We start from the raw sequence: 15,540 nt of genomic DNA, 5'->3' as shown, positions 1-15,540 counted from the left end.
CAAATTGTAACCTCTTCTGCACATGCCTTTTTTTTAACAGAGGGACTTTGCGGGGGATTCTTGAAAATAGATTAGCTTCACACAGACGTCTTCTAACTGTCACAGTACTTACAGGTAACTCCAGACTGTCTTTGATCATCCTGGAGGTGATCATTGGCTGAGCCTTTGCCATTCTGGTTATTCTTCTATCCATTTTGATGGTTGTCTTCCGTTTTCTTCCACGTCTCTCTGGTTTTGCTCTCCATTTTAAGGCATTGGAGATCATTTTAGCTGAACAGCCTATCATTTTTTGCACCTCTTTATAGGTTTTCCCCTCTCTAATCAACTTTTTAATCAAAGCACGCTGTTCTTCTGAACAATGTCTTGAACGACCCATTTTCCTCAGCTTTCAAATGCATGTTCAACAAGTGTTGGCTTCATCCTTAAATAGGGGCCACCTGATTCACACCTGTTTCTTCACAAAATTGATGACCTCAGTGATTGAATGCCACACTGCTATTTTTTTGAACACACCCCTTTCAACTAATTCAACTAATTGCCCAATTGCACAGCCTTAAGAGCGTGCATATCATGAATGCTGGGTCTTGTTTGTTTTCTGAGAATCTACTGAACCTACTGGTAACTTGTTTGCCACGTAACAATAAAAAAATATACGAAAAACCTTGATTATTCTGGTTAGTCACATTGTACTGCTATTATTTTGAACAATACTGTATATATATATATATAGCAATAATACTTCACAACATTGTTGGTTTTTCTGTATTTTAGATCAAATAAATGCAGCCTTGATATACATACATACATACTTACATTTAAAAATACCTTCCTGTAATCACATCTGGAATTAATTTCTGTCTTTACATCTATAATTACACTGTCATCCCTACCCTTAAAACAGGACCACACTTAAACCAAAGCTGTCCTTAACCTTAACCATATCCCACCTCTTGTTTTTTTTTTACATACTGTAAATGGTAGTAAAAGACATTTCAGTGGGTCCCAAGAATACCTCGTGTTATTCAGAGAAGCAAAGAAAGACTGAATGTATATCTTTATTGTAACAGAAACATAGATTACACTGACAAAGAAAATTAATCCTTTTACATAAATCAAGATAAATTTATACAAATTAAAAAAAGAGGCAACAGAATAAAAGTCCCTGGTTTGTTCTTTTGGGTCTCCAATGTGAAGACCAAATCCTCCTACCCACAATCCCTTGCATGGTACGAGAGGGTGGCTTCTGGATCTTGAGTGGTGAGGTGATGATGGACACCAGCTTCAAACCAGCACAACATTCCCGTAATAAACTAAACAGTATGGCACACATTCAGAGTCTTTCGGCGACTCATTAAACAACAGACATTCTTTTATTTGGTCTCTTTTTAGTGCCAGTCAAGTGTTGCAGTCTAAACATGTGTGTGTGTGTGTGTAAGCACATACATTTCGCATATTTTAACCATCAAAGAAACATCGGCCTCATTCTCTTTGAAGAAAAAAAAAAGTGCTACGACTTTTGTGCTCGTTTTTCTTATTGCAGCTCACACACACACTCACACACTGAGTGCATCATTTTAAACAAGATACCAATTACTTGGCACTTAGTGTGTGTGAGCATGTGAGCGTTCGCACACAGTCTGTGATCTGATACTTGTATCCAAATTCTCCTGATATAGTTCTCATCTTTTGCTGCATATCCTCCGCCCGTCTCTTCAGTATGAAAGTCTCCTTTAGAAAAATACTCTACAAAAATGGAAATACTTCATCAGTGTCTTTGCATTGAGAAAGAGACGTCTTTCCTTGAAATGATGGGGATAACATCTCTACGAGAGCCGCTTGATATCACAAATAACGCTTTGTAATATTAGTGGGATGCAGGTTCCTGGACTGGTTTCCTTTAGGTAGTCTTGGAAGCAAGTAAGCCATCCTGACCCTTAAGTGACCCAGTAAAAAATGAAGTACAAATGTTCCTGATTGTGAGTGTGTAGGTTACACGAAGTTCTCAGGCAAACTCAGCAAGCGTCTGCATGTGTGTGTGTGTGTGTGTGTGTGTGTGTGGACGCTTCACTCAGTAGAGCACACTCCCTGGAGTTTGGTTTTGAATCCCAAGAGCCTCGATGCTGGACAGGATCTTCTTCTGATGACCAGCCAGAGTTATTCCCAAACGCAGCAGATCCCTGACAGACGGATCGAGAGAGAGAGAGAGAGGATAAAGAGCTTTTAAAATAATGACATGAGCATAGAAAATATTATATTATGGGGTTTACATCATTAAAAACAATAAGGATATATAATAAATAACCCTCATGGTTCAAAAGTTTGGGGATAATTTTTGTCATTAATTTAATTCAGCATAGATGCATTGCACTGATCAAAACTGACAGTTTTATTTTATTTATTTATTTTTTTTTACAAATGATTTCCAAATCAATGAAATTCAAAGCACCAAATCATCATTTAAGAGTGATTTCTGAAGATCGTGTGACACTGAAGACTGCAGTAATGATGCTGAAAATACAGCGGAGCATCACTTAAATAGATCAATGTTCAAATATAATCAGACAGAAAATGCTTCTTTAAAAAAAAGATAATTCAATTTATAGATATTTAGTCAAATGCAGCCTTGAAGACACTACTTTCAAACACTTTAAAAAAGGTAATAATAAATATAATATAATATAATCTTGGAAACGGTTGTGCTGCTTAATATTTTTTATTTTTTTTTTGCAACCTGCATGTGAATTTTCTTCGACAAATAAAGTATTTATTCAAAAGCATTTATTCAAAATAGAAATTGCCACTTAAGACTGTTTTAGTGCTCCAGGGTCACATATTATATGTATATATATTTTATTAATATATACAATTTTAATATCATATAATTAATTTATTTCTGAGCTTTTTATTTTCATGAATTTGATTGCAAATTCACATATTTATTCTTCAAGAACAATTTCCTTGTAATTAAGTCCTACTTCTATTTTGCTGTCAGTTTTATCTGATTATTTCCATAACCTTTCCAGCTGAGTGATGTAGCTGAATGGATGTGCTGTTATCTTCACTCACTCTGTGGTGATGTGGGCGAGCAGCTGCATAGATGTGTAACCCTCCTGCAGAAAGCTCTCCTCGTAGCGCTCCATCTTAATGGCCCTGAGCCAATCAGACACCGTCCCACAGGACGCGGGCGTCAGAGGGGAGCGCTGGTCTAACAGAGGGTGAGAGGGTCTGAGGAACAAGAGAGAGACAAGTGTTAAGAGGCATGTAACTGTCAGCCTTTAGAAAGACTGCCAGAGAGAGGAAGACTCTGACGGCTTTCCCTCGAGGAGATACTGAGTCACACTGAGTCTTGATTGACAGACTGACAGGCCAACATGCTGAGAGGGGCGGGGCTTGACTAACATACAAGAGGCCATACTGTGTGTGTATGAGAGCCAAGCTAAGGAAGTGATGGACCGAGTGAAATGCAACCAAACCTTAAACAGGAACTGCTATGCTCTTGGTTGACGAGCATTGTTGGGTGAATGCATTGCTGGAATCACATGTGACGAGGTTTGGACTATTCTACAGTAATTTTGTTACCGTCTAACATAGATTTTTTTGGTGTTGACACAGTAACATAAAACCGAAAGCAACAGAACTAAATCAGGGAGTGTCCTAGAATTTATTCGATTCTACATCAAGACCTCAAACCGCAATTTTATGCAAGTTACATGCATTGGACATTTAGATTTATTTGCTTGGTCTTCGTGGTTTTTCTTTGACATAACTGGAATAATTAGTGATGTACTGCTGTAATGGATATTAAACGTACCCTGCCCCCTCCTGCGCGGTGATTTTAAGCGAGGCAGGGTTGCGAATGAGCTTGTCGAGCGCTGAGACGATGTTGGAGAAGCGTGGCCGTGCCGTCCGCTCCTTCTGCCAGCAGTCCAACATCAGCTGGTGCAGGTGCGTGGGACAGTCGGGGGGCGGCGGCAGCCGGTAATCCTGCTCAATCGCATTAATCACCTGATTGGGTAAAAAGAGATCATGTTTTACAGACTTTCCTGAAAATGCATGTGTAATGTCTATATTAGCACTAAGCTTTGTTCTGAGTAGGCTTTATGTTTTAAAAAGAAGTCTCTTCTGCTCACCAAAGCTGCATTTATTTGATCAAACATTCAGTAAAAATAGTAATATTGTGACATATTATTATAATTAAAAACAGCTGTTTTCTGTGTGCATCTCTGTTCAAGTGTAATTTATTTCTGTGATGCTCCGCTGTATTTTCAGCATCATTCCTCCAGTCTTCAGTGTCACATGATTTTCAGAAATCAGTCTAATGTGATGATCTGCTGCTCAAGAAAAAATTCAGATTTCTGATCAAAAGATGAATTCTGATGCCAATATTTGTGAAAACTGTGATGCATTTTTTTCCAGGACTGTTTGACGAATAGAAAAAAAATACTACTCATTTGAAACTTTTGTAACATAATAAATGTCTATACTGTCACTTTTGATCAATGCAACTTTGTGGAGCAAAAGCATTACCTTCTTCAACAACAACAACAAGAAAACAATTTTATTGACAGAACACTTTTGAACTATACTGTAATGGAAAGCAATATCTCCAATTGTCCATAATTGTTCCTTTAGCTCAAGTGGTAGAGCATTGGGTTAGCAAGTGCAAGGTTTGGGGTTCGAATCCCAGGGAACACATGTTAGGAGAAAATTGTTAGCCTAAATGCAATGTAAGTCGCTTTGGATAAAAGCGTCTGCTAAAATGCATAAATTATTATAATTAAATTATATCCATAACAAAAATAACCATCTGGACAAGATTTCTACTGTATCTCTGAATTAACTTAAAGTTTAACTTAATCCAAAACAAAATGCAATCACAGTAAAATGTCAAACATGCAAACACCTACATCCTGGTTGCTCATGTCCCAGTATGGCCGCTCTCCGAACGACATCACTTCCCACATGACGATGCCATAACTCCACACATCTGATGCAGAGGTGAATTTACGGAAAGCAATGGCCTCGGGAGATGTCCAACGTATCGGAATTTTTCCACCCTTAAAAAAACATTTCAGGATAATTCATCGCTTGCATTGCTGGACATGCTCGGTTAAATTTTCCCCCCTATGATATGAGTTCATGTGAAGTACTTCTCATTGCGTACCAGTGAGCTGGTGTACGTGGGATCAGACGAATTCTCCTGCAGGAATCTCGACAGGCCGAAGTCGGACACCTTGCAGACCAGGTTACTGTTCACCAGAATGTTCCGTGCGGCAAGATCACGATGCACGTAGCTCATTTCCGAGAGATATTTCATTCCGGACGCGATGCCGCGCAGCATCCCGACTAACTGTATCGGAGTGAACTGGCCATCGTTGAGCTGGAGAGAAAGAAGATCTGTGTCAGACGGTCCTCGTGCACGAGAGCCTGTGAGATCAAACATGTATACTCACTCTCAGGAAGGAGTCCAGAGCGCCGTTCTCCATGAACTCGGTGAGGATCATGACCGGGGTGCTGGCTGTTATTATGCCTTCCAGGTGGATGATGTTGGGGTGCTGGAACTGGCCCATGATTGAGGCCTCGGACAGGAAGTCCCGCCTTTGCTTGTCTGTGTATCCACCCTTAAGGGTCTTAATGGCAACATAGTTCTCCTTCTTCCCCGGAATCCTCAGCCGTCCACGACAGACTTCTCCAAACTCGCCTGAGAATGACAAAACAAGGGACTCAGCTTTGGGAATTATTTAATCTTTTCACCCAAATCATTTTTTAGTCCTAACAAGTTGTGACTGTAATAAGCCATGAGTAACAACAACACGATTTTTGGGGGCTTGCTTTTATTTTTATAATGCATTGTGCATTCATTATAATGCCTTAAGAATATCCTAATAATGTGTTATAAAACACTGAAGTCTTACCTGCTCCAATAACCTCCTCGATTTTGACACACGAGACATCAATCTCCTTAGCAAACTCTCTCACGGCCTCATTAGGGTCTTCATAAGTGAATGGATCAATGTAAACTTTCACTCCTTAGAGGGAAAAATGTCAGTTACTCCATTAATCAAAAACCCCCACAGTTTAACCAGAATGCATAAATACAGTGAGATGTTGTGTGTGTGTTTCTGCGCTCACCGTGACCCATGAGATACTGGCCATTTTTGTCACTCATTTCTGAATTTTTAAAATGACTTTGCTTCCTGTGAACAGAAAATGCATAGTTGATGTCAATGTCTGCTGCACGATCAAACGTCTTTCAATGCCAAACACTGGTGATGTACCTCACACAATGCATGCAAGAACAGTGTAACATGCATATTCAAATACAAAACACATTTTAGCTTTCTAGATATCAATGGCCATTTCCAGGATTAGGGAAAAACACATAGCAGAGGCTTCAAGCTATTATTCATTTCACAGCTGAGGGAGTTTTCATTTGAGTTAATGTGTCGTGCTCTTCTGTTCAATCAGTCTGCCTCCACACATCCCAAATCACCAATTGCTGCTAAAGTGCTGGTTTAATTCTAGTCTAGCAGGTTGACTGTTGTTGGCCACTTAGCAAAGGATCTTTTACTGACTTGCCATGAAAGTCTTGCTAGTTATTAAGCCAGGTTGGAGCACCAGCAGAACAGCATCCATTTCCTTTGTGTCTTTACATCATCAGGTTTAATAGGAGAAATGCCAAACCCAATGTACTGCTGTTAAGTCTTGCTAAGGATGGGAGATACCACTTATTTTGTTTTCAATAAGATGCTGATACTTTTAAAGGCCAGTATCTGCGATATCGATACCAGTATGATACGATACTTTTAAAGGCCAGCATAGGCGATACCGATACCAATACGATACTGATACTTTTAAATTAAGATACGATATGATGAAATAAGTCTAAACTTAATTTTTCCATTATTGCGTCTTTTTATTATTTAATTTCTAAGAGTAAAATGGGTAATGATATCCACTTAACTATATTTGAAATGCATTTTAACATTCAACGCCTTAATTGCAACTTATTATATTATATTTTTGCTTACACATGTGTTTACTGTAGAAATGTAAAAATACTATATGGTTCATTTTCATAAGGGACTGCCAGTGATAGACTGTCGCATACATAAAATGCAACCTTTTTATTCTGAAATGTAGTTGATACTCGCATTAGTATCGCTATATAGCTACTTCAAGATCGATACGCTCATCCCTAGGTCTCACTTGTGTTGTATGGTTATAACAAACTGCAATAATATTTTCTATAAATAAAACATTATATCATGAATCATATTCATTCCATTGCTGCAAAAAGTACATCAATGGTACTTTATGGTTTAACTAGACAGTTTTAAGGCATCACAGACACATGTACAAGGTAAAAAAAAAAAAAAAAAAAATTTAAAATGCCCGGTTTTCTTGTACTGATTATAACGTTATTTAAATGTTATAAAAATGTTTCTTACATTCTATTAACTTTTTTTTCACCCAATATAAAATGTCCTTTGAATGCTTATTTTTGATATTCTGAGAAAGTTTTCTCTCAACATTCTAAAACCGTTAAAGTACAAATAAAATCATACTCACGTTCAGAGACTGTTGATCTCAGATAACATATAACAAATATTAATAAAGTTATAAGAACTTTCCATAAATATTACTTTAAGAACATTTTAACATATAACTTTTAAAAAATATAACATGTGTGTGAACGTCCCCTGTTCCCTACTGACCACATGAAAACTGTGAAAAAGATTCATAAAAAATGTCTGATTAGTTAAGAAATGTTTATTCTAAAAGCATTTGATTAAATAGTAAAATGCATTACCCAATAATTGTGTGTTCCATGTGAGGATTGTGTTGTTAGCTTAGCCACATGCTAATGACAGATTGCATGAATCTGGAGTCAGGTTTACTTTAAACTTTGTGTGCAATCTGTATTTTATTTAGCAAAGGTGGAAAAATCCTTGACACTGGGAGCTTGTTGTGTCATGCCTGGTTTGGGCGCTAGCATTGTTTCATGTTTGTTTTTGTGCTGTGCTGTCATATTACTCTGAGCAAAGAATGAACTGAATGTACAAAAAAAAATCCCTTTCTCCACCCCATTCTTCCTTTTCCTGTGTCTTTTCTTGTGTCTCTGTTTCTCACCTCAGGCTCTGATGCCTTATGCCGTTAACAGACTCTCATAGTGTATTATATACGCCGTCTTAAATTACTCTGGTTGTTCAAGCTCGTTCTCCTTGTTATTCTTGTTATTTTCTTCTCTCCCTTTTCACTGAATGTCCTTCTCGTTCCTTCTTTGTGCTTTGGACTTGTGGACACTTGCTTATGACCCCAAACTGTATTCAGAGAACCTCATTGGTTTGTGACTTCAGTTAAAAGGAGAAGCGATACTTCGGTGGGTTTTATATCAAAGCATTTTAAGAAACATATAACACAAATGTTAATATTTTTGATGAATACATGACTGAGAACATCAGAGCTTTCAAATAGCAATAAATTTTTTCTCCCTGATTTCCCAGGACTAAAATAACCGCGTTTGTCCCACCCACTGCTGATGGCAGGTCTGGACCGGAGGATCCCAGTGTGTGTGTTTGTGTGTGTGTGTGTGTGTGTGTGAGAGAGAGAGAGACTGATGGTAGGGACTCTCCGTCTAACTAGGTGTGAAAGTTTGTATATGTAACATGTTTAAATGTAAACAATATATGTAAACTACTAAGCAGCCATGCTACGGTAATCTTATCATGCATACGTGGCCATACATATGTCCCATTTATCAGCGGTCTGAGTTTGTGTGTCCACTGGAGTGTAAGAATGTAAAAAAGTTTGTTCATTGTGCAAGTACACCTGCCCGTAAAGAAGTGTGTGTGTGTGTGTGTGTGTGTGTGTGTACTCCAGGGTCATGACTATTGTTCTGCTGATTTGGCCTGTGGAGACTGGGGTGGGAAAACTGTATCCTGTCTCAACTTCCCCTTTTCCTCTCTCTCTCTCTCTCTCTCTCTCTCTCAATTCCCAGGAATTCATGTAGCTAAAATGACTGTTAGGACAGCCTGATCACTTTGGAAATGTACATTAGGTCTTTCGGCTCAAAAAGGCTGGTGTGTGAAAAGCTAGAGGCAAATTAAATCATTGTCACTTCTAGATATTGCATTCAATTAGGTCCACAAAGAATTACCACTTTTTTCTGCAATGGTTGTGTGGAAAAAGTCAGTGCAGTTCTGCAAATGTGAAGTAAAGGACAGGTGTGTCGTTCACTGGGTTGTTACTGTAGCTAAAATACATTTTTAATATTAATGTTTGATTAGTTTTATATTCAGTTTTTAATTCCATTTAATGTTCATTTTATTTCAAGTAACAACTTTTTTTTTTTGGGGGGGGGGGGGTCTGGTAGTTTTGGTTAACAATAATAACCCTGGTATTAGTTTAAGTTTAGTTTAAACGATAACAACACTGGTCATTTGGCCAAAAATAATGACTATTTCCAAACAGGTTTCCCAGACTCATGCATTACTCGATAAAACAGATAGTCCTAAAATCATTATTACTATTACTATTAATTGAGTTATCATTAACCCAGGATAACAAAGTATCACAACATTGAAAACAGCACATTTAACTATAGTAAAATGTGTTTGACACAGCTTAGAGCATTATTAAAAATAGCCAAAATATCTAAATAGCAAACAGGCCGTGGACAGGGGAGGTGTGAATGACAGCTGTTCGATTATGTGGTAATCTCCTGAGCTTTCTGCACTCACAGTTTCCACATAAGCCCAATTATAACAACCTCACACTCTCTTTTTCTTGTTGGTCTCTTGTTGTACCTTATACAGCAGATCGCAGCAGCAATGACGATGATGAGCAGCAGCATGCCCGTGGCTATCAGGATCCCGGTAACAAGCAGCGGAGATGAGGAATCATCTTCTAGGGAAACAGAGAGAGGCACACAGCCAGAGTGAGAGAGAGATGGGTTAAAAACAGAAATACAATCTCAAAAAAATAAAAAAATAGCTTCGATCTACTCAAAGACGGGGAAAAAAATCAATAAAACGCCTTCTCAAACAAGACTCTAGGGAACAAAAAGTTGGGCTTTAATAAATTATCACAAGACTGTGCTGACGCCTCCGACTAGAACTTTTCTTACCGTCAGGAAGGGTCCGAAAGACGACAGCCTGACCGAAGCTACCGTAGCCGGTCAAGGTGCGAGCGCGGACCTGAACCTCGTACTGCGTCGCTCTGCGCAAATCACTCAACACCACCTCGTTGAGATTACTCTCCATATAATGACAGGAGTTCTCCTCAGAGCCGCGCTCCTGTCAAAGAACACACACCAATCTTCCATTAAAATCATTTAGTCGATTCTCAGTTGAATGGAGACAGAGAAACAGGGAGAGGTCATAGAAATAGAGGAGAGAGCAAATGCTGTGTGCTCTTTGAAACCAATGTGAGACCTCTTGAGTGCAAGTTAAAGACGTGAAGAGGTTAGTAAAAAAAAAGTACTTAAATGAAATTGCATTATAGTTAAAATTTTTATTAAATGCAATTAGCTGAACTTAAGAGTGCTTTTTGACCAACTTCAATACATCTTATATGCAAATTTCATAATTACTGATATTATCAGTAAATAGCATTTATGGCATTGTTAGGCCATTTCTATTGAAAATTGCATTAAAATATATTTGACATTGCAATTTAGTGCATTTAAAATATATTAACTTTAAATGTCATATTGAATAACACACTAGAATTAAAATAATAATCAAGAATTTTGCATGTGCTTTAGTGTGTTAGTCAGCACATCAAAATGCGTGTACTTCTTTAAAGCACAAAAAAAATATTAAAACAATGATTTAAAATGTAATTTGAATTGACACTTTTTTAATGTGTACATTTCAAAGATTTTTTTATTTTGATATATAACAAAAATATTTTTTTGGTAAAAAATTTTTTTACTTATATATATATATATACACATTCAATTCAATGAAGTGCACTTCAAGAATAGTGTAGTAATTCCTTTTCAAGGGAACTTCGAACTGCGTCCGCTAGGGGTCACTATGGGGGACACCTCGTTGTTACCCGTGTCTGAAGCAAACATTGCAAAAACACCAACTTGTTGGCCAGCGACAGCCTCTGATGTCACTACCTGCGCGACTATAAACAAGCATGGGGAGAACACGTCATTCTCTTCTTCGTCTTCGCTGACTGTTCTGTTTGAAGCATGCATCTGAAAAAATCGGTAAGAGCGATCTTTCTCTGTTCATCATGGCAACCACTAGCAAGCATTTAGACATTGTGTGCATCCATGTCTGCGTTTTTGACACCTGATGACACACGCAATTGTTGTGTTATTTTTTTGGGTGAAGAGCACGCAAGCAATGTCTTTGAGGGTGCAATCTGCATGCATTGTGAGCCTTTTTTTCAATGAAAAAAGCTCCCCTCTCCTTTGTCTCTCTTCTGAAATTTTTTTTAAAAGGCAGCCATCTGCTTCCCGCTGTTTAGGACCTGTTGCTGCTGAGGCACGGAGGAGAATAATCGTCATACAGAGATAAAAAAGAAATGAAAGAGGCCGTTTTCTTCTCACATCCATTGGTTTTGGCACGACATTAAATCTGCCAACATCGAGGTGATGCACAAAAATGGTTATGAGGGGATGCCCCCTGTAGAAAGAGCTAAAAATTTTCTTTCTGCAGGGGAAACATCCTCTGTTAATCTCTCTCCTTGCTATCTAAGCCCCTTCAGAAAATCATTTTGCTTAAATAGCAAGGCATATGCAGTAGCAGGTCAGGCTGTGGCTTTATTACACACAATGCTGGTGATTCAAGCATATCAGGATGATCTGAAGAGACCTGGATAGAGGCGGGGGCCTTTTTTCTGATCGGGTAGCCGAGATGTGCTGCACCACGGATCTCTCTCTGTGCTACCAAGCAGGCTGCCTCCGCCATGGGCAGGACTATGGGGGCCATGGTGGTAGTGGAGAGACATCAGTGGATGAACCTGGCAGATATCGGGAGGAAAGAAAAGGCTTTCTTCTCGATGCTCAGGTTTCGCCTTCTGAACTTTTTTGGTATTTCCATTGAGACGGCGATTGAGAATTTCAGGGAGACGAAGGCGCGCTCTGCTGCTTTTAGATCCTTCGTTCCACGAAGGTCCAGGTCTGAACCTGAACAACATAGGGGTCCTGGCCTGTCTCGATCTGAGGTTCAAAGACGGGCACAGAAGTCTAGTGTCACAACTCACACTCCTCCCCCACCTGCGGGCAGGGGTTGGAGGAACCGTGGGTCACGAGGAGGTAAGCAGAACCTAAGAAGTATAATCTAGACCAGGTAGCGTTCTCGTCCGAATCTTAGTGATACAGAGGTATCTACTCGTTCCCTTTGGGGATTTTTTTATTTCTGCTTGTTCCGGTATTACGTGGCTGAGATCACAGATTTCTGAGGGAGCCTCCTTGATCATCAGGCCTGGCACAGCACTGCAGGGAATTTCATGGATGTCCAGCCAGGTCACCCCGAGGGGTCTCCTGGCCACTTAGTAGTGCTCTTGCATCTAGCGGGAAGTGGAGTTGGCAGTTACAGAAGTCTTCTAGTGATGCTCCCCTCATCCGAGGTTTCTAAAATTTGAGCTTGAAATCTCCCATGCGATTCAGCACCTCTGCAATGCTTTGGAACCTTTAAGTACACACGCTAAGCTTTGTGTACTTTCTAAAATCCACGTAAGTGGTAAGTGTGCACGCAAGACTCTGTGCACTTTCTGAAATCCTGTACGGTCAGGGTTATGTGCTCCGCTTCGTTCCCTTTCTTGAGATGATTAGATCTTGGTTCCTTTGGCGTCATTCAGCTAGTGTGTATTTGTTTATACACCTCAAGCATCGCTTCCCTCAAAATGAGGGGCTATTTGGGTGATTCTCGTGGTGGTTTAGCAGTGCCTCCTTTTTCCAAAAAGGGTCGCCTATGAGCGCGCTACTCTGAGCTCAGAGTTCTCCTCTCATATGAGACTGAGTTCTCTGTTTTTTCACCAGAGCACTCCAGTATTGTTTCCATAGATCGAGTGGATGACTCTCAAACATACTGTTTTGAGATACACTATTCCATCAACGTGCCCTTTCTTGAGTTGGTTAAAGCCCCATTCATCTTGGGCGCCAGTCCACCCATGTATCCTCGGATACCTATCTAAACAGGGTGTTGGTACTACAGAACTGTTGAGATAGCTCTTTCAGCAAGCTTATGCGAAAGCTAGCAGTAGCCCCTGTGTGACAGGCGAGACTTGGTATAAAATGCTAGGTTCTTAGCCGTATCCCTTTAAAGGAATCTTTACTGATTCCAAGCCTTCAGCTCTACCCTGGGCCGAGGCCCTAACAATTAAGTTGGGTATGTACCTTTGGCCATAAGGGGTACCGTCACAGGGGCAACTCCCATGGAAATGGTAGAGTTGGTACTTAGTGCTCGCCATGATTCTGGCCTGCACTGCCTTTAGCATGGCGGTGTGGGTATACTGTCCCCAAAAGCGCCCCCTAGAGGACACAGTTCAAAGTTCCCTTGAAAGGGAACGTCTCAGGTTACGAATGTAACCATGGCTCCCTGCGTAGAGAACGATACACTCCGTCCTATAGCTCTCTGCCATGCTTCGGATGCAAGCTTCAGTAAGTGAATAACGTGTTCTCCCGGTGGTTGTTTATAGTCACACCGGTAGTGACGTCAGAGGCTGTCGCCGGCCAACAAGTTGGTGTTTTTTCAATGTATGCTTCAGACACAGGTCACAACGAGGTGTTCCCTATAGCGACCCCTAGAGGACGCAGTGTCTCGTTCCCTACTCAGGGAACCATGGTTACATTAGTAACCTGAGACGTTTTCTTGTCACAGTAGCATGTGCAAACTTGCATGTCCTGTTTTAAAATATATTTGAATTTACATATTTTTGTAATGAAGCTGCTATTTAGCGCATATATGCCTGGTTTCACAGACAGGATTTAGACTAATCCAGGATTAGGCCATAGTTCAACAAGGACATGTAACTAACTTTTATAAATATACCTTAGAAAAAAAAATACTGGTATGCCCTTTAAGACGAAATGCACTGATAACATTTTTAACTATGCATAATTACAAAGTGAAGTCTACTTAAGTGTGTTAAGAAACAGCCATGAAAGGGTCTATCTTTAAGTATGCTTAAGTGGCCTTTTATTTCATTAATAGTGCAGTTTAAAAAAAATGTACTTCTAAGAATTAAAATTGACTACAAGTGCACGTGTAGTATGGTGTAGAGTGGTATAGTGCAGTGTAGTAGTTCACCTTCTCACAGTAGCGCAGCTGGTACTGGAGGATCCTGTAGTGTGATTGGGTCGGTGTGTTCCAGTGCAGCGTCAGGCTGGATTCTGTGGCTGCGATCTTCCTCAAACCCGACACCAGTACAGGAACTACACACACACACACACACAAGAAATTAACACACTCAACTAAAACACCTTTCCATCATGTGCAGCTTCGATGTCTCTCTGTCTCTCACCGTTGGGGCTGGTGGTGATGTTGATGGTGTCCCCCGCGGGCCCCAGCACGGTCAGAGGGGAGACCCCGTTGAGGGCCATCACGGTGAAGCTGTAGGTGGTGTGAGGTCGGAGACCCCAAATGCTCACGCGCCGGCCCTGGATCCCAGTCTGGGATGGTCGGTAATTCACACCGTCCCCGCATGGCGCGCAGGGGACCCCAGGGGCCGGGCACATTCGACACTCCACACTGTAGGTGAGGTCCGATCGGCCCCCACTGTCTAACGGTTCACTCCACTCCAGCGTGAGAGACGTGTCATTGACCTGGGGAACAGGGCTGCGCGGGGACGAGGGCGGACCTGGACAGGACAACAAACACAGGACGCTTGATTTATCTTGATGACATGTCTGCAATACCCAGAATGCAATATAAAAACCAATGTAGTATCCAATACAGACCACAAAGAAATGAAATCATTTGAATCATGTTTTTTTTTAAGCATCATATTTCATACATCAGGATCATTATGGCTCATATAGTACGATATGGTGAGAATATGGAGCTCATTTGCAAGGAGGAAAATACACTTAAGGTCTCAGAAACAGCAGTCTTCATAGGGTTAAGGGACGGGAGGATTTAAGCTGTACGCACGTGTGCAGGGTGTATCTGGACTGTCAGAAGGGGCCCGGTAAAAACCAGGGCGACACCCACACGAGGCGGATCCCGTCTCTCCTGTGTGACTGGAGTCAGGACACACTGAACACGGGCCAGGACCAGATCCCATCTTAAAATGACCCACCGGACACACTGGACAGAGAGAACCAGACAGAGACACTTAAAACATGTTGTTTTTAAATCAGGAAGGGAAAGCACACACAGATACAGACTCATATGAATCGAAAGTCATCACCAAGGTTGCATTAATTTGATCAAAAATACAGCAAAAACAGTAATATTGAAAAATGTTATCATAATTAAAAAAATCTGTTTCCTACGTGAAATATACTAAAATATAATTTATTCCTGTGATGCACAGCTGTATTTTCAGCATCATTCCTCCAGTCTTCAGTGTCAC

The 15,540-nt window shown here is 40.3% G+C and overlaps 1 protein-coding gene across 2 annotated transcripts in view; it reads right to left on the bottom strand.

The window, feature by feature from the left end:
• Nucleotides 1–1,039: 1,039 nt before the first annotated feature.
• Nucleotides 1,040–15,540, bottom strand: part of LOC113085601 (ephrin type-B receptor 4-like) — a 38,333-nt gene continuing 23,832 nt past the window's right edge. Inside the window, exons 5-17 of one of the 2 annotated variants that reach the window (XM_026255209.1) lie at nucleotides 15,117–15,272; nucleotides 14,488–14,823; nucleotides 14,274–14,398; nucleotides 10,130–10,298; nucleotides 9,810–9,909; nucleotides 6,133–6,197; nucleotides 5,916–6,029; nucleotides 5,454–5,701; nucleotides 5,165–5,380; nucleotides 4,908–5,057; nucleotides 3,812–4,005; nucleotides 3,067–3,225; nucleotides 1,040–2,177 (exon numbers count right to left, since the gene is read on the bottom strand). In XM_026255209.1, the coding sequence (XP_026110994.1) occupies nucleotides 2,069–2,177; nucleotides 3,067–3,225; nucleotides 3,812–4,005; nucleotides 4,908–5,057; nucleotides 5,165–5,380; nucleotides 5,454–5,701; nucleotides 5,916–6,029; nucleotides 6,133–6,197; nucleotides 9,810–9,909; nucleotides 10,130–10,298; nucleotides 14,274–14,398; nucleotides 14,488–14,823; nucleotides 15,117–15,272 (2,141 nt within the window). In that variant the 3' untranslated portion in view covers nucleotides 1,040–2,068. The remainder of the gene's footprint in view (nucleotides 2,178–3,066; nucleotides 3,226–3,811; nucleotides 4,006–4,907; nucleotides 5,058–5,164; nucleotides 5,381–5,453; nucleotides 5,702–5,915; nucleotides 6,030–6,132; nucleotides 6,198–9,809; nucleotides 9,910–10,129; nucleotides 10,299–14,273; nucleotides 14,399–14,487; nucleotides 14,824–15,116; nucleotides 15,273–15,540) is intronic. The other variant, XM_026255213.1, reaches the window with a different exon arrangement.

This window comes from Carassius auratus, chromosome 5 (genome assembly GCF_003368295.1).
Source record: "Carassius auratus strain Wakin chromosome 5, ASM336829v1, whole genome shotgun sequence".
In the NCBI taxonomy this organism is placed as follows: Eukaryota; Metazoa; Chordata; class Actinopteri; order Cypriniformes; family Cyprinidae; genus Carassius; species Carassius auratus.
Note: the sequence above shows the minus strand (reverse complement) of the source record. Positions and strands in the feature narration are given on the sequence as shown.